The sequence below is a fragment of the Somniosus microcephalus genome, chromosome 3 (genome assembly GCF_052327205.1).
Source record: "Somniosus microcephalus isolate GS21.2 chromosome 3, FLI_Smic_1.0, whole genome shotgun sequence".
NCBI lineage: Eukaryota > Metazoa > Chordata > Chondrichthyes > Squaliformes > Somniosidae > Somniosus > Somniosus microcephalus.
Genome location: NC_140989.1, coordinates 342664336 through 342683886, shown reverse-complemented (window position 1 = coordinate 342683886; position 19551 = coordinate 342664336). Strand labels below are relative to the sequence as shown.

Below are 19551 nucleotides of genomic sequence, written 5' to 3'. Positions count from 1 at the left end.
AAGGGGTAAGCCATTTAGGACTGAAATGAGGAGGAATTTCTTCACCCAGAGAGTGGTGAACCTGTGGAATTCTCTGCCACAGAGGGCGGTGGAGGCCAGTTCATTAAATATATTCAAGAAAGAGTTGGATATATTTCTTAAGGCTAAAGGGATCAAGGGATATGGGGAGAAGGCAGGGACAGGGTACTGAATTTGGATGATCAGCCATGATCTCATTGAATGGCGGAGCAGGCTCGAAGGGCCGAATGGCCTACTCCTGCTCCTATCTTCTATGTTTCTATGTTTCTATGTCCCAATCTTTATTTTGCTCTCTGTAAATTTTTTGAAAAGTGATTGATTATTAGCGCTTTCTATTTCCTGGTTCCCTGTTTGTGAGAATTCTGCCATGTGATTGGCTGCCTCGACAGCCTGTTGACGTCACAACAGATCGCGCTGTGGGAATCCCACTATACGACGTCGATTCCAACTGCACGTCGGAAAAGCCAAACTTCTCGCCAGAGGTCGCGAGATCTTTGTGCGAAGCTTACTTCGGGGCCAGCCGCGAATGCCTTTGCTTCACCGTTGATGGCAAATTGCGGGACAATGTATCTTTTTTTGTTGGAGAAGATAGCTTATACCGACGCTGTGTCTGTGAGATCTGCAGACAGTAAAAATGATTACGAAAGCACTATGTTCATTCTAGAGATGCAAAGGGCTACACAGAACTCGTACTCGGAGCATTATCATTTAATGGAGCAATCTGCATTTCCACAGGTTTACCAGGGCCAAAGAGAGATCACATCTTTGAAGGCTTAACAGTGGAACATGGCTTCTACACATCTAAGGAATTCCTGCCTCTTGTTGCAAAAGCCAGCAAACCAGGTAGAATCTTCTGTTTAATTTTAATTATGGAATTAAACAATACATAGTTTGCTTTAGGAGGAGGGAGGTCTGTTCACTATTAATTTTGTTCGAATAATTGAGTAAAAACAAAGTAAATCAGCTCTTAAATGCAGTAAGAGGATCACTATTTCTTAGATGAGAATCTATTGGCCCGGAATTTGCAGTCAGCGGTGAAGCAAAGGCATTCATCGCTGGCCCAGAAGAAAGCTGCCCACAAAGATCTTGCGAGAAGTTTGCCTTTTTCGACGTGCAGTTTGAGATCAGTGTAGTTTAGTGGGAGTTCCACAGTGCGAGCTGCTGTGACGTCAACAAGCTGTCTAAACAGCCAATCACAAAGCAGAACTCTCACCGACCCGGGAACCAGGAAGTGAAAAAACTGCTTTCATTCTGACTTTTTAAAAATGTTAGAGAGAGCAAAACAAAGATGGGGGCTCTCACATGGGGAAAAGGTAAACCTGAAATAAATATGAACAAACCTCTAAAAAATATTATTAAAAAAACGGTTTGTTAAAAATTTATGGGGAAAAATTTGGTTGGTTAGCACCTCCCATTAGCCCCTGGGGGGGACGCTAAGGGGTTAGCGACCGGGTCCGGCGAATGTAGTGATGCCCGCGAATTCCATTTCCGGTTTACCGCTAGTGCTACCTCTTACCTCCTGGGCCTCAAGCACCTCACAGATCGTGATGTCATCAAGTGCGCAGCGCCCCGTTACTGCCCTGGACGTGACATTGGCTCCTGCCCTCTGCTGTAGCGCCGGCCGTGAACAACGGCAGGACGAGGAGTCGTTGTCAACATGGCTGGCCGCTTGGGGAGCGCTATTTAAAGGGAAGGGTTTTCAGGTAGGCCAACCTTTAATATTTCCAGTCTGGTTCCTGCTGAAAGTTTTTGGTCACTTCATCTCCAAACTTGGGCCCCAGACTGTCTAGTGTTTCCCCAGATTTAGACAGAAGCCAAACATCGCTCATTCTAATTGCCAAATGTCCCATATGTATCACATCCATGTGTTTGTTGTGGGTGGGGCTAGAGTTCACCGTAGAAGTGGGGTGCATCTTTTTGCAGCTAGTAATGAAAATCGTGCTAGCCTGTTAGTTGTGGCTGACCCTTTCTCTCCACTGAGCATACCCACCAAGCAGTGAGTCAAAGATGTCTGGAATTTTTACAGCATTCATGTTCCTTGCAATCTTTTGGACTGCTGACCCGAATGGCTGGATGCAGGGGCATACATACCAGAATATGTGGAGAAAGTGCCCTTCTGGCAAAAGCTCCATCAAAAATGAGTAATTAATAACCTTAAATATAATGGTACAAATATAGTAAGGTGAATCAAGCAACAAAACTAAAATGCTTTGTTAGTAATCCTTTCCAGTTTTAAATGAAATACAATCCTTATTATAAGACGGACTAAAGTCACAAATCAAGTCCAAAGTTATTACTTGCACTTGTTCTCTAAACACTATTCATTTTGCTACTGGATTTATCACAACTATGACACCTATTATAAGCCTAATCTTCTTTCTTTATGTAAGCCTATATTTCTAATACGGAGTCTGACATTTATCATGCAGGCGGACTGGCTACACAATAGGCAGCCGCAATCATCACTACTTTACCAGTATTAGGTGACAGACGCTCACTGTCAAAAGCACCACAACTGCAATAACAGACACCTTACAGTTGTCATTAATACTATCACTGGTTTTGGTGTGAGGTACTCCATCACATGTTATGTCAGCATGTCCTGCAGAAAGCTATCTTCTTTCCTCTGCCATCAATAACACAAGCATAACCAATAATAAACTAAATGAATATACTCAATCTTGCCACAGACTACTACAAAATTCATGCAGATAATTTTCATTGTGACTGAACTATCTGACGACCTTGGTTTAAATGTGCATGGCTTTCTAAACAGCAGAAATTCTGCAGCAGTCGTAAACTTTAAAAACACAGACACTGCCTGCCCTTCTCACGTTTTCCTAGAATTTACAGTGAAAGGGGTTTCTGTCCAGACATATAAGGGCAGACATGACTTTTGGTGATTATTACCGTATGAATGCTTAATACAGGAAACTTTCAATTTACCGGCACCTAAATAACCGGAAATCTCGGTTAACCGGCAAAATTCAGGAGTAGGTTCAGGTAAGTTTTACTTCATTTTACTTGCCTTCCTCGATCTGTTGCTGTGCAATTGGGTGTGGCTGCAGCTGTTGCTAAGCTACAGAGATGCTTGGAACCTGTGGCCATTGTTCTGCACCTGTTGCTAAGCTCTCGGTTATCCGGAATTTTTGATGAACCGGCACCACGTCGGTGCCGGATAAAAAAAAGTTTCCTGTATGTTACAACTGAACAATTTATTTTAAATGCACTAGTACCTCCATTTAAAATAGATAAATTTGGATGACTGTGACAAGCACTCGTACAATCACTTTGTCAACAGTAATTTCTATCCTGTAGTGTACACTATTACACTTTTTGAAGCCAAATGCAGAGTACTAGTTAAGTATAGTCAATCCAATGGCTATGTTGGCTACTCACGAATTTGAGAATAGAAATACCAGCTTCGTGATTACAGTACACCTATTTTGATTTTACTTATTAGCCAGTGAAGCCAGACTATTTCCACAATGGTTAACCAAAATAATTTTTAGAGGATTTGTTTCCAACACATGAGAGTTACCCTTAACTGCCCCACAAACTTTTGCTATCCATTCTATTCACTGTGCATTTTTTTTTAAAGAGAAAGGAAATGCTTTCTCCACACCACTCCTCAGGGTACAGTAATTCACATTCGGGCCTTTATTTCCGCTGCTTCAAACAAGTCGGTAGGAAATACTGTACAATCAATGCTGGTCAGTTAGCAAAACCTCAAAAACCAATCAATCAGGAAAAAAAAAGGTGCTAGAATTCATGTGCTATCGTTCACATTAAGTTCACGAAGACACTGTTTTATTGGGCCTGCCCATTCTCTGAATAAATATGAATCAATAAAGCAATGTAGTATCCTGCAATATCTGCTGCACTCACCACGTGGGCCATTATTTTATGAATGACATGAAATGTGTGCGGGTGATCAGTGTCTACAATGTAGTTCTCTACTATATGCTATATTGCTTATTCTAAACACTTAACTCTGTTAGATCAAAACCCACATAACAAAATCATTTCAGAAAATGTTCAGAACCTTTTCCTATGTGAAGGTTCTGTCAAATAATTAAGTATTTTGAAAAAAAAAATGACTCTTAACTGGTGGAAATATAAATTTATAATCATACAAGTTTATAAAACGTCACTGAATACTGACACATGTAATATTCAGATACTTTCTACATACCTCTGTGGCAAACTGTTGCAGCCCACCTATGTTAATGGCTCCTTCTTCAGATGCATGTAAATTGCATCCTCCCACACAGAGGTCGGAGGTTGGGCACACCATCCCACAAGTTAGACCGAGGGGGTTGTCAGACAGAATGGTTTTGGCAGCTCCATAGTAGTTCTAGTAATCAATTAAAAAAAACAGAAGACTCAGCAACAAATTACAAAACAGCGAGATTAATTCATCATAAACTGTCTGAAACTACATATTAGTCTATTAATGCAATAATGTTTAAAACAAAAAAAGATGTTTGATGAAAGCTTCACCAGCGCTGGAAAAGGCCTTACTAAGTAAACTGCGGTGTAAAGAATTAAAAGCTGCAGTAATATAAATTGTTCTGCTCAATTACCGGTTCCACTTCTCCATTTTTAAGACAATTTAATATAAACACGAACAAAATCAAATTGGTGTTTTTCTCACATGATATACCAAATGCAAGATAAATACAGGGTGCACACACACACACATATATTAAAATGTGTTTGTATGTATAAGAAAGAAGAAAGAACTTGCTTTGTGACTTTCATGATCTCACTGTGGTACCGTAGGGAAATGGAAATATTAAAAGTTTGCATCCTCTGTAAATAGTTTCCATATATACTAAATAGTATTCATACATTCAAAATGTATAATACAGTATTCAGTTGTGGAATGAAATCATATTGTAGTAATCATGAGTACCCTGTGCATTTATTACCATATTGTTAACTGTTTTTTCTTACAGGAAACTTTCGATTAACCGGCCCCTAAATAACCGGAACGCTCTATCCACCGGCAAAATTCAGGAGTCGGTTCAGGTAACTTTTTTTACTTTTAGTTACTTTTTTTACTCCATTTGTTGCTGTGCAAGGGTGTAGCTGAAGCTGTTGCTAAGCTACAGAGACGCTTGCAACTTGTGCCGATTGTTTTGAAGCTAAGCAACAGGGTTTGTTGCTTTATATGGAGCTCTGAGCTCCGTATCTTTTACTATAGCGTTCGGTTATCCGGCATTGTTGATGAACCGGCAACACGTCGGTCCCGTCCGCGCCGGATACCAGAAAGTTTCTTGTATATTCTAAAATATTTGGATGGCAAGGTCCAAGAAACAAACACACATGTACAACTCCGAGGGAACACAAAAGTAAATGTTAAGGATCAATGTTAGTTTTCCATTGCAGCAAAAGGTCAGATTCCATATTAACTTCCTAAAGTCCAAATAAGTCTTTAGAAAAGCAAAGAGCATAGAACTGTGATGTTAGAAAGTGAACTTTAATAGCGAGGAGATGGAAGCATGGACACATTTATATATCTGTAAATTGTATGCCCAGTGAAGAGAAAGAAACAAAGAGCCATAATACTTTAGCTGGGAGTGTTTTTGATGGGCTAAGAAAGGTCTGAAGAGGGAGAGATCTATCCCAGGATGTGAAAAGCAAAGTGTACAAGGCCAGTGTTCAATTGACATTTCTGGATGATGTTAACCCCAACAAAAGCACAGAAAATAGGCTGGGTGCTTTGGAGTGCACTGTGCAAGGAGGATATTAGGTGGCTTGATAGTGACAAACACTGAAGTCATGAAATAAAGCCTCTGCTCAATACCTGTATCTCAAAGATTGCGATAAGAGGTTATTTGTGCTGTATAGCGGAGGATTGGTACACTCAGAGGGAAATGGAATGGGGTTCATCTGCCAAAAGACAATGTTGAAGGCCAGAGCATAGAGGATATGACTACTATAGGAAAACCTGAAAGGGAAAGTGGCAAAAGGTCAGATAGCTGGTCCGCAATGGCGGGGTTTTTGTGGCAATTATAGTTAGCATGGATATATTGTCTGGCTGGCTGAATAGTTCGAACCATCTGAATTCCCAACACTTTCTTCTTCAACTCTTTGCATTCTTAATAATATTGAATATTTATTAAATAGGGTGTCTCTTCATCAGATCTCCTATTAAAAAATCAAAACTCCTTTAACAGCACAATGGATAAAAGCACCACCTGGTATGTTACCGAGCTGCAGAGATAAGGAAGCTCCCAGATTTGATTCCTATTTAGTGCCAATTCTCAGCAAGGGTGGTGCTTGAGGCACTGTAGTTGCTCTCAGCGTCCCTGGATTAAAAAAAACCAATTGCTCCTATTCTTGCTCTTAATTGTAACCTAGTGACTCCTGCTGGTAAAGTGCATGTGTTTCGACATCAGGCGAGGACAGGATTGGAATGGCCCTTTCAGTGGAAAAGCCTGTCAGATCTCTCTGTCTAGATTTGCTAATTGAGAACGAGCACAATCAAAACAGGCGAGTTCCTGGTGATAATAAATCTATACTACAGCATGAGTCACTATCTTTGGGGGGCGGGGGGGATAAAACCATAAAGAAAGATTTAAAAAATTGTCGTGCTGGCTTGAAGTTGTCTGTGAGGAAATTAAATAAGCATTAGTGCAGATCATCGGAGTAAATTCAAAGATAAGTCAACATTAATTGTGCTTATTCTTTCACACTGACAGTAACACGCCTATTTTAGTAACCTATCGACACATTGTTTCAGAGACATTATTAAAAAAATAGAACAAACAAAAAATGTTCCTTATAATTCTTCCAAAAAATAACTTGCTGGAGTCATGAAGGTGAATCTCTTTTTAAACATATAGGGGGAAAAGTTGGGTTGCTTTGCGCCTCCTGTTAGCACCCTAAGAGGGCACTAACGGGGGGCGCAAAGCATCTAGCGCCTGAACGCAGCACTGCCAACGCCTTCCGCGAAATTCAGTGGGAGGTTAGCGGCGGCGCTAACCGTTAGTGCCCCGTGGCGCTGCACTGCTGGCGATTATGTCATCGCTGTGCACAGCGCCCCGCTCACACCCCGGCCGTGATCTTTGGGAGCGCCCCCTGACTTACCGTCGGACGCTATGTCCGACGGGGTCGGGGGGGCGGGCCTACCTGCGGCCGGGGAGGCGCTATCTAAAGGCGAGGTGTGGGGCGGCCATTTTTGTTGCTGGCCGCCTGCCAGCACCTGCCTCCGTCCCCGGCCTCCTTACCCGCCCCCCCCCCCCCCGCAGAGTGCCGGCTGCGCTCCATGAGCTCGGCACTTCTCTTGAGTGCTGGGCTCTTTTGACGGCAATCCCGATCCCCGGGGGCCCAGCTGGGCCTCGGGTCGCGCTGCGCAAGGCCCCGCCCCTTTAAGAAGGGGAGGAAGGCCTGCAATACTGCGGCACATAGCACCGCGATATTGACTCACAGCGCCCCAAGAGGGTAGCGGGGCGCTTCCAGTAGCGCCCTGCTACCCTCTTGGGACGCTACCACTCAATTTCTGTTGCGGGGTTGCTACTTTTAGCACTCTGGTGATGTCTACTCAATTTTGTAGCGGGCTTAACAAAGTCAATCAAGGGAAAATAGCATGGGTTGACCACAAGTCGTTGGAGGCGGGACTAAAACCTGACAAGCAGCAGTCCCGCCTTCAACGCACCCCCATTGGCAAAATCACCCCCTTAGGGAGGAAATTCTGGAGCTTAGGGCTTAGATGGCTGAAGGCACTGGCAGTAAGGGTGGGGCAAAAGAAGTGGGAGATGCACAGGAGGCCAGAGTTGGAGGAACGCCGAGTCCTCGGAGGGTTGTAGAAGTTTACAGTGACAGGGAGCGGTGAAGCCATGGAGGGATTTGAACATGAGGATGAGAATTTTTTTTTTTATCGAAGCGTTGGTGGACGAGAGCCATTGTAGGTCAGCAAGCACACGGGTATGTACGAACGGGACTTGGTGCAAGTTAGGATACGGGTAGTAGAGTTTTGGACAAGCTCAAATATATGGAGGGAAGAATATGGAAGGCTGGCCAGGAGGGCATTGGAATAGTCGCGTCTAGAGGGAACAAAGGCAGGGATGAGTGTTTCAGCAGCAGATGGGCTGAGGCAGGGGTGGAGACGGGTGATATTATGGAGGTGGAAGTAGACGGTCTTGGTGATGGAGTGGGTATGGGGTTGGAAGCTCAGCTCTAGTCATATACGACAGCAAGGTTGCAAACAGTCGGGTTCAGCCGGAGACAGTGGTCAGGGAGGGGGATGGAATCGGTGGCTAAGGAACAGAGTTTGTGGCAGGGGCCGAAGGCAATGGCTTTGGTCTTCCCAATATTTAATTAGAGGAAATTTTGGCTTATCCAGGACTAGAAGTTGGACCAGCAGTCTGGTATCGCAAAGGCGGTGGTGAGGTTGAGAGAGGTGGTGGTAAGATAGAGTTGGATGAGTCAGCGTACATGTGGAACCTGACGTCCAGGTTGAAAAAATGTTCAAGCTAGTGGCGGGAGAGAAGAGAAACTGGATGGGCATCTACATTGGACCACTCTTACTTCTCTTGGCTGCCCAAGGTTATATTTACAGAGGCCTGGGGTTGAGCCACCCATTCTTTTGAATGTGTGAGCTTTATAGCTTGAAAGGGGAGGTATTGGGTATGTGACATTATTGGAGGATGGTTATATACCCTAACAAATGATAATTTAGGCACTTTGGGGGAAAAATTTGTGTTCGCCAGCAAAGTTGCCGGGCAGTTAACGGCTGCTGGACATGGCCGCAACGCTAACCGAGTCAAATTGGTCTGGGGGGGCATGGAAGTAGGTGGCACAGCGCTCACCTTCCATGCAACGACGTCCTGGTGGCATTGCTGGAGGGATCCGGGACAAATTTCCTGTCCAGGTCCGGCATTGCAGCTTCCCACAGCCTCTGTGAGCAAAGCTGTGGAACTCGGAAGGAATTGTGGGCAATGAAGAGGTCTGAGAATTAAAGGGGCCATGCACACTGAGGCAATACAAAATAAAATGCAGTGAATCAATACATTTTTCAGCCCTTCTGCCTTTTTAAATATATTCAACATTTAAAAGAAGTTCCAACTGTGAATATTCAGCTGTTAAAGCTGCATTACTTTCCTAACCTCAACAAATGGGAAAACTGCCTCAGCACTAACACAAATGGCTCAGCGAGCCAGGGAAGGGCACCCAGGGTCTCGTACACAGCACTCCAGCTTTGTGCAGGGGGGTCAAAACTTCAAGAGCGGCCCTCTACCCACAGGGGCCAGGTGGCCCTCCCGAAAGAACGATGTGGGAGTACATCACTGAGGCTGTCACTGCCAGCAGTGTCGCCCCCACCACCTGGCTCCAGTGCTCATTGATGCTTCATGACCTCAGACCACTGGTCAAGGTCAGTGAATGCATCTTCAAAAGCCATCTCCTACCAACAGCACCACTAGCCTCTCACACTGTTCAATGCACGACCCCAACCACTCACCTACCAACAATTTGCACCAATGACGAGGCGCATCTCCCATTCCTAGCCTCACCTCACCTCCTTGGAGGAGACGGTGCAGGCCATTCTTGGCAGGGGCATGTTCAGCTGTTGGCCAGCGGCAGGGCTGAAAGAATACAAGATGCTGGCATCCTCGTACGTTATCCTCCTTCTGGCATGCACCTCGTGCTTTCCCGCCCTCCCGTCAACACAACTCCACCCTTGTGCCTTCCTCATTTCACGCACCCAAGAATTGCAGCCTGCCCAGCCAGTAGGTCAACAAGAAGAGGCAGCCTGCCCAGCCAGTGGGACTGCCGGCGGATGATTCCATCCCGGATATCCGGGCCACAAAGGAGCAGTCTGAGATGCATCCTTCCGTCTGATTCCACCTCTTCAGCTTCCTCCTCTTCTGCATCTTCCTCTTCCCTCTGCAAGTGGATGCTGTCAAGGTGAAATGACAGCATAAAATGTTGGAAATACTCAGTTGGTCAGGCAGCAAATCGACCTGAGACGTGAACTCTGTTTTTCTCTCCACAGATGTTGTGTGACCTGCTGAGTATTCACAGCATGTTCTGGCTTCTTAAAGGCCTTCATTTACCATCCAAGCCCTTGCAAGCATCCAGCAGCACTTCTTACACACTTAAAAAAACTTTTCACATCTAATGCAACAAGCCACCACTTCAACAAAAAACATTTTAAAAGTCCAAACCCTTAAATTCAAACTTACCTGAATGATGTGTGTGTCCCTTTAAGAGCTGCAGACATCACCACTGTCTGCCTACTTGCATGCCAGGTTAACCTGGCATGCTTAGGACCAAGCGCTGGAATCAGTGCTGGGGTCGGAGTTCGTGTTGGTGACGTTAAGTTGGCATTGCACGGCGACTGAAGTCATCACGCTGCCATTTTTTATCCAGGGCGCTGCCAGTAACTGGCAGCGCAAAGGGGGAGGGCAATATGGCAGCCGCTGCGGGTCCTGCCACCAGCTGGCGAAAGAGCGTTGGCCGCCATTTTATCGCCATTTCATGGCGTTACGGAGTGTCGGTAAGGAGATGAATTTCTAGCCCTTTGCATTTTTACTCATATTAATAGAGGTTATATCAGTGATATATAAACATTCAAATGCATTGTAAACTAGAACAGCTTGAATCAAGGATATTTTAGTAGATGTTAGATTTCATGTGTAAACTGTTTTATCAGCTTGTTCTTTGGACAAATAAATGGTGAAGCAATGTACTATGCAGACTTCCGATGTAAATGAAGGGATCACTTCTGGTTAGATTTTCATCCAGAAGTAAATTCTTTAATGCCATAAGGTTCACAAGTCAATGAACATCAGGAGCAACATTTTTAATCCTCAATGCAACAGAAATAAAATGGATGTGTTTGACCTGGGGTTTGCCACCCCATTACCAGTTCTGTGGCATCTGAAAGCCAACCTCCTGAACTGGTTACGCTGTTGCAGCTTTGCTTCAGAGATTTAATTTTGGGAAGCCTTACTTCACATCATTTATCCTTTACAGATGGACCTAAATACCAAACATTTCCTACCTTGTTTGCAATGCTGGTGATAAATGACTTGATGTCCAGATTAGTCGGACAGCTCTTCTGACAGGGAGCGTCAGCGCACTTCAGGCACCTGGAAGGTGAAGTAATCTGGTCAAGAAACATCAATTACTAAAATTGTTTAGAGCCAGCTGTGATAAAGTTACCCCTCCCACCAACTGAACAAGATGAAAAAATGAATTCACATTCGTGTGAAAAATTGGAAATTTCCAACAGACCACAAATTTCTACTGCCTTAAAACGAGCTATTTCTGTAGCCATAAAATTCAGCAACAAATTTTTTTTTTAATGGCTCACAGGAGCAAAACATAAGCAGTATTTTTCATCACTGCACCTATATTAGTGAAATCCATCAGGGGGAAACAAATGTCAACAAATTGAATGACCAATATGCCAGGTTAGGGAATGTAGACTAAATGGATCGAATTCCTCCAGAATAAAGAAAAAAACACTAAAATATGGGCCCAGAATTTCCTGAAGTGGCATGACCAGCAAGTTAAGCCAAACTTTACACCCTAGTTTACAAAAATCTTCTCTTCAACGAGTTATGCTGAAATTTCTGGGAAACTGGTGTAAAGTAAGTGGCTATCGATGTAAACAATCGGGGCCCTGAGGAAAGCACTGAATTTACGTCATATTCCTTCTTCAAAACCCTCTTTATGCATGAAAATTAAAGTTCAAAGCCATCAAACCATCATTTATTCACACTGAGTTAAGAACGTTTAACAAAATGCAATTTTAGAAGTTTTTCAGTTTTTAATGAAAGTCATTCTGATGCAATATAGATATATTCCAAGATACAGAAAATATAGTTTAGGTCTCAACGAGGAAAAAAAATACCCAGTGGAAAAAAATCACCATAAAACACCAGAAATATGACTTTGGGTCCATTTGCACATAAATTTTCAGCCTGTTCGGAACTCACATAAATATTGGAATTTCACGTGAGCTACACTTTGCATATGGAAGGAGCTATGTTTCTGAGCGGCAGAGGGTTTTGGCGGAGGTTTTTCAGACTCGGTATAAAAGATCGAGGAAATTCGGGCTTGGCGTAATTGGGCTTAAGTCACTTACAGGCCAAATTTCCTCAATCTATTGCACCAAAAATCAGCATTACGCCTTACTTACACTGTTGGTTCGCCATACGTTTTCAGGAAATACTGCATCATAGTATTTCCTGTTTTGTAATGAGCTACTGGTTCAGAACTAGTAAAGATAAAATGGTTCAATCCCTCCCTTTACACATTTCAGGTTTCCTCAATCTGGCTACATAAAAGGCGTCCAATCCCTCTACACCTCCATCCCCCACCAGGATGGCCTGCCTTTTCGTGGGATATGTGGAACATTCTTTGTTCCAGTCCTACTCGGTCCCCTCCCTCACCTCTTTTTCCGGTACATTGATGATTGTATCGGTGCCGTTTCCTGCTCTCGCCCTGAACTAGAAAATTTCATCCACTTTGATTCCAATTTCCACCCTTCCTTCACCTTCACATGGTCCATCTCTGACTCTTCCCTTCTCTTCCTCAACTTCTCTGTCTCCATCTCTGGGGATAGTTTATTGACAAACATTCACTACAAGCCCACTGACTCCCACAGCTACCTGGACTACACTTCCTCCCACCCCGCTTTCTGTAAGGACTCTATTCCATTCTCCCAGTTTCTCCATCTCCGCCGCATCTACTCTGACGATGCCACCTTCCATACCAGTGCTTCCGACATGTCTTCCTTTTCCCACACTTTTGCTCTCACCCCTTCCCCTCCCTCCCGGAACCACGATAGGGTTCCCCTTGTCCTCACCTTTCACTCCACCAGCCTCCTCATTCATCGGATCATCCTCCTCATTTCCGCCACCTCCAGCATGATCCCACCACCAAACACATCTTCCCCTCACCTCCCCTTTCAACATTCCAAAGGGACTGATCCCTGCACGACACGCTGGTCCACTCCTCTATCACCCCCAACACCCCTTCCCCTTCGCTTGGCACCTTCCCATGCAAGCGCAGGAGATGCAACACATGCCCTTTTACCTCCACCCTTCCCACTGTCCAGGGCCCCAAACACTCCTTCCAGATGAAACAGCGATTTACTTGTACTTCTTGCAACTTATTATACTGTATTCGCTGCTCACGATGCGGTCTCCTCTACATTGGGGAGGCCAAACGCAGATTGGGTGACTGCTTTGCGGAACACCTCCATTCAGTCCGTAAGGGTGACCCCGAGCTTCCGGTCGCCTGTCACTTTAATTCTCCGCTCCACTCCCACTCTGACCTCTCTGTCCTCGGCTCTTACACTGTTCCAATGAAGCTCAACGTAAGCTCGAGGAACAGCACCTCATCTTTCGATTATGCACTTCACAGCCTTCTGGACTCAACATAGAGTTCAACAATTTCAGTCCATAACCTCTGCCCCTATTTTTTTTCCATTTATTTTATTTACTATTTTTTTTTCTCTCTCCCACATGGCAGCTGTCTTTCATTCTGCCAGTGCCATTTACACTTCATCTAGAGCCATCTTTTGTTTCTTAACTTGTCCCATTTCCATCTCCTTTTGCCTTGCACCATCTCTTAATGTCTCTTAATCTCTCCTGCCTTCCATCCTATCACAGACCTTCCCTTTTGTTCTTTCCTCCCCTACCCCCTTTCCCTGCCCCTGCACTTGCTTAAAAACCTGTTCCATCTCCAGCTTTTTCCAGTTCTGACGAAGGGTCATCGACCTGAAATGTTAACTCTGTTTCTCTCTCCACAGATGCTGCCTGACCTGCTGAGTATTTCCAGCATTTTCTGATTTTATTACATAAAATAGCTAGTTCAGCAGTCAGGAAAATCGGAAGAACGGGTTTCCCTCAGGTCCTGCCGAATTTAACGGCAGGACCTGATTACCATTTTTGGACTCCGATTCCCAGCCACAGCTAGCCAGAGGCTGTCTGGCTGTCGGGCAGGTAGGCCTGCGGCACCAGGTCGCATCCGGGAGGCGGAGAGATCGGGGTGGAGGGGAGAAGATCACGGTGGGGCTGTGGAGGAGATTGCAAGGGGACCGTGGAGAAGATCGTGGGCCAGGGAGTCCATGGGTGGGGGGCCGTGAAGGAGACTGCAGGCCGCGTAGGACATCAGGAGGACATCAGATTGCGGGGATGGGTCCGATCGGTGCTAAAACTAATAAGGTAGCTTGGTAGGGAAGCACTCCTGCTCCTCCTGGTGCAAAAGCTGTGCTGGAAAGACACGTACCTGTTCCAGCCAACAGTCCTCACCAGGTTAAAATATTTAAATGAGGGAGCCACCTCCTGGGATGGGTTGGTTGCCCGACCCCCCATCAAAACCGGAAGTGAGCGGGCTCGAGGCGGGTTGGGTTTGGGTTTGAAATTTTTTCAATTTTAACTTCCCACCCGACCCAAACCCACCCGTTTTTGGGGGTTAAAATTATCCCAAAGATGGTGACCAAAAGGCATGACAAATGAACGCCACCTATCTGCCTCTATTTAATTCTAACAAACGTTATTGATACCCAAGCCTAATTTTGCAAGATCAGAATCTTCTACCCACAGAGTTGGATCCCCAAGAGGAAGCCGGGCGGCACATTCAATCACACCTGGTGCTCTTTCATCCTGCTGCCATTTATATATTCACTTCATATGCCAGCTTTCTTGATTTGTAACATTTGCAAGAGAAATTAATTTCTGCATGTAAATGTTGCACTTGCCTGTATATAATCGAGTATCATTGTGCTCCATAATTTACACCTTGATCACTTTACCTGCATATTTAGTGTGCGAGGTATAAAATGCATGAGGATTACATGAACACAGCTTCTAATTAGTACGTCCCGACAACAAAAGCAAAATGCTGAGTGTTCCCAGCATTTTCTGTTTATATTAGTACACCCTGTACTGGTTACCTACTAATTAACACTGAACCTCGAGTACTCTCACCAGGCTAGGTAAAAAGATAGCTGTTAAGCGGTAGACATTTTTGTAAACAGCCAAGCAGCAATGCGGGGCTCAGAGGTCAAGCCCAGTAAACCGCTTTTAAACAGCTTACGCCGTGCATTTTCTACTGAACAAAATCTATCAGTTTAGTCTTGTTTAAAGCAGTATTTAAAAAGTGGACACATCGTCCGCATGCCCGATACGAGACTCCCAAAACAAGCGCTCTACTCGGAGCTCCGACACGACAGGAGAGCCCCAGGTGGGCAGAGGTAACGCTTCAAGGACACCCTCAAAAAAGCCTCCTTGAAAAAGTGCAACATCCCCACCGACACCCGGGAATCCCTGGCCCAAGACCGCTCAAAGTGGAGGAGGAAGGCGCCGAAAACCTCGAGTGTCTTCGCCTGGAGCAAGCGGAGGCCAAGCGCAAACAGCGGAAGGAGCGCACGTCAACCCAAGCACCCCACCCACCCACCCCTTCAACCACCATCTGCCTCACCTGTGACAGAGACTGTAGGTCCCACATTGGACTCATCAGTCACCTGAGAACTCCTTTTTAATGTGGAAGCAAGTCATCCTCGGTTCTGAGGGACTGCCTAAGAGAGAGAGATTTTAAAAGTGCTTATTGCATATTGAAATTTGAGGTGTCCCTGAATCCTGGACTGACTTGCCACAGAATCTTCATTCTCAAACCGCAGATCCTCCAAAATGATGCCTGGGCTTAAAGGGTTAAATTATGAGGACAGGTTGCATAGACTTGACTTGTACCCCATTGAGTTTAGACAGTTGACGGGTGATCTAATTGATAAAAGGATTTGATAGAGTAGACACAGAGAAGCAGCTTCCTCTGCTGGAGGAAATCTAAAACAAGGGGCCACAGTCTGTCTTAAAATTAGATCTAGGCCATTCTGGAGTGAAACCAGGAAGTATTTTTCCATAGAAAGAGCAGTGGAAATCTGGAATACTCTCCCAAACTGCTGGATAAATTGAAATTTTCAAGACTGAGATCGACAGATTTTTTTTTTATTAGGTAAGGGGATCAAGCGAAACGGATTAAAGGCAGGAGAATGGAGTCAAGGTACAGTTCAGTCATGAACTAATTGAATGGCCAATTCCTGTTCATACGTTCCTATAATTTAGCCGGATGTGCTGTAGAAATGAGCCACGGTACTGCAAAATTCTAACACTCTGCATATGTCAGTGTATGAATTCAGAATGCTACTCGTTCAACCCAAAAGGGTTCATTGCACACACTGCACTGAACATCAGTATGGGCAGAAATCATCGGTATCAGTGCACTATGTTCCTTAGAATAATATGCATGCTAATTTAAATATTCTGACATATTAAACAAGTTCAAATTTAGTCTGCTGGTATAAACTCATGGCCTTGTACGAGTGTGACGTTTATGCCATATAAATATTCAGAATTTGCAGCATGACTAGTTAATTGGATTCACCTTCTCAATAGCTCAATTGGTGTTTTTAATTAATCTGTTGGAATTTTGTGAACTGGTATTAATGTTGCCCAAAGTAGCCTGACTGAAATGTCACTTTGTGTATAGGGGTTAGGATCTTCCTTTGTCTCTGAATAAAGGAATAATATGATGATGAAGGGATCATTTGCCACCAATACCTACAGCTGATAAGCAGGAATTGTAAAAGTTATTTGTGCAGAGACTGTGAGCTTTACTAAGGGGAAACTCAATGATACAATGGGCCAGAATTGGCTGCTAAAATAATGGCGAGTTTAATGAGCATGGCGCTATTAACATGTAAATTGTCCAGCAACCTTTGGCGAGGAAGAGATACAAGAGAATTGCAAATCTCCACAAGCTGCTGGACAATTTGCACCGTTCCGCCGTTAGCCTCACTAAAACGTAGCTCGCCCTTAACCTCTCCGTGAGTTTCAAGAAATTGCTGCATTTGCACATTAATTGTCAATTAAACTCATGCAGAAAGTTAGGGCTGGTACAGCTAAGTACCTTTAAACAATTTAATTACGAGATTAATGTCCCTCCAATGTCACTCAACCTCGCCAGCCCAGAAAGCGAATAATTGAAATGGTGGAGTCTCATTCCCACAGGTAGTAAATTGTTAAGAGATTTTTTTGAATTTTAAATTTTTACATCTTTTTCTTACTTTTCCTTTCTTTCTCTTTTCTCTCTTAATCTAATCTTTCTTTCCCCCTCTTTATTTCTGTTTCTGTACCTGATTTGACTTTAATTCCCCCTGTTTCCTGCTCCATCGTTCCACTGTTGCTTTCTCAAACCTTAAATCTCATTGGCTAAGGAGGTGGACTGTTGGCCCCGTCGTTCACCAAGGTCCCAGAAGCCACCACGCTTTCAGCAGCGCTGAAGGGCTGAAGGGCGAGGGGTAAAGTCTAACTAACGGGGCATGCTCCAGCAAATTCTGGGCCAAAGTAGGAGTATGATTTTACTACTTTCACTTCTCACTCCACATGACTTCTGCAAACAGCTCCATCTTCTGTTGAAAGATTGTGTTGGAGTCAAGATAGAGTGATCTCAAAGTATGTCAGTTCCTTAGGAAGGTTTCTCAAGCTACAGGAGACATGCGAGTCTCAACCTTTTATTGGAACCTACATTGAATTGGTCACACTTACAATCTCATGTTACAAAAATAGCTTAATAAAGGCTTGCAATCAGGATGATTTTGGCACAATCTTTTGGAACACCGTCTTCAAAGCCAAACTGCAACTCCTCCATCAAGTTGAGACATTTAAACACACTTAAACTGTATAACAACCAAAACAACAGTTGAAACTGTTAAGTCTGTGTGTTATAATGAGAATTACTACACAGACCACAAGAGTAACTTTTAACAGGTCTTTACTAGTCGAAGGTCAGGGCGGAACTGCCCAATAAATCGTTACACAGCACTTATATACTGGTGTGGTCACTACCGGTATTACAGTATACAGCAGCCAAGATAAAGTAGTGCAACCCTTAAAATAGTTCTCTTAAAGGTGGAACGGTTCTCTTAAAGGTGTAACGGTTACATACACTACAATCCTCCCTTTTTAGCTTAACAGTATATATTCCCCATTAAACATAACATTCTAACATATATACACAACTTCATGTAAAAACAGTTCACAGATTCAGTCTCTGAGGCGGCGCCTCCTGCGCCTCCTGACTCGGTCCGGATAACGCCTCGGTGGTGTAGTAGTTTTCGGTGGTGTAGTAGATTCTTGTTGCTGGGGTGACTCATCTAATAGTCCTTCACTGGACTTAACAGCTTGAACTTTCGTAACTGCAGAACCAGCATTGCTGACTTCTAAAGGCTCGAGTACCTTGGGAAGTTTTTCTACTTCCAGACTGATTTGGCTCAGTTCGGAGGGACCACGTGCGTGACCTGGTAGGGGTGATAATGGTTCAGATGAGTTATCATCTTCTGCTTCTTCTCTATTGTCTTCTATTTCCTCCATCACTTCAGCTTTTGCCTCTGTCACCAATTCCCTGAGTGGCTTATTACTGCTGACACTGCTCACAAAAGGGTGCTCTTTCTTCTTAGCTTTCAACTGATCGATGAAATTGACATATTCCCTTTCTTGCTCAGCTTTGATTCGTTTGGCCTCATCGCGCAGACGGTTTGTGTGTTCCTGCTCCATTTTCTCCATCAGCTGCTTCTGCTGTCTTCCCAGATTCTCCAACTCCGCGTCAAAGAACTTTTTCTTTGCATTCATCTCTTGCTCAAAACGGCGAATCATTTGTTCTAATTGCTGTTGTAGTTTGAAATTGAGTTTAGTTCGAGCCCGGTGTTCCTCAGAAATGTGCATGTCGGTAGACTGGACAGACGCAGAATTCTCTGTCAAACTATGTTGTTGTTGTTCAGTGGAATTCTGTTCTGATACTTGGTTCTCCTCTGAAGCATTTATGCACTCCTTCGTTTTTCCATCATTAGTCTGCAAGTCCATTTTAGACTTGTCTTTTGCACATGGGCTGGTCTTACCATCATCAGTACCAGAGTCTGAGCTGATTGTCTCCACCGAGTTCTCACTCTCTGCTTTGTCACTGTCACTGCTGCATATGCCCTCATCCAATATTCTGGACAATCGTGCAGGTTTGACATCTTTGTTTTTCCCAGAATCTACCGTTATTGCTTTTAGGGAGTGCCAGTCCATATTTATTTTCCTGCTCCACTCCCGTCCCAGAAGTGGTGGACCTCCCTCAGGTAGTACATATATGTCCATTCCTTGGTGTTCTTTGCCCTTGTGTACCACCTTGACTTTTATCTTTCCGATGGGGTATACTCTTTGCCCCGCGTATGTCTTTAATACTATCTCCGTATCCCGTAGGGGAATATGTGTGAATAACCTTTTGTAATCTTGCTTATTCATGACCGTCAACGCCGATCCGGTGTCCAATTCCATCTTCACTTGGACTCCTGCTATCTGCAGTGTGGCCCAGATAGTTTGTCGGTCAGCTTCCTTACTCACATTGTGAATTCTCAGACTACCCAGTTCCTTGCTGTTGGAGTCTGAATCCGAATTCTGTTCATCCGAACTCTTCTCAGCCGCCTTATGTACCTTTCTGCACTTTTCCTGCGGGAACTTTTTGTTGCTG

General features: G+C 44.3%; 1 protein-coding gene across 1 annotated transcript in view; it reads right to left on the bottom strand.

Annotated features, from left to right (window-relative positions):
• Positions 1–19551, bottom strand: part of LOC147122292 (dihydropyrimidine dehydrogenase [NADP(+)]-like) — a 1139740-nt gene that overhangs the window by 649600 nt on the left and 470589 nt on the right. Inside the window, exons 4-5 of the mRNA XM_085983269.1 lie at positions 11033–11120; positions 4214–4375 (exon numbers count right to left, since the gene is read on the bottom strand). Coding sequence (XP_085839395.1) covers positions 4214–4375; positions 11033–11120 — 250 coding nt within the window. The remainder of the gene's footprint in view (positions 1–4213; positions 4376–11032; positions 11121–19551) is intronic.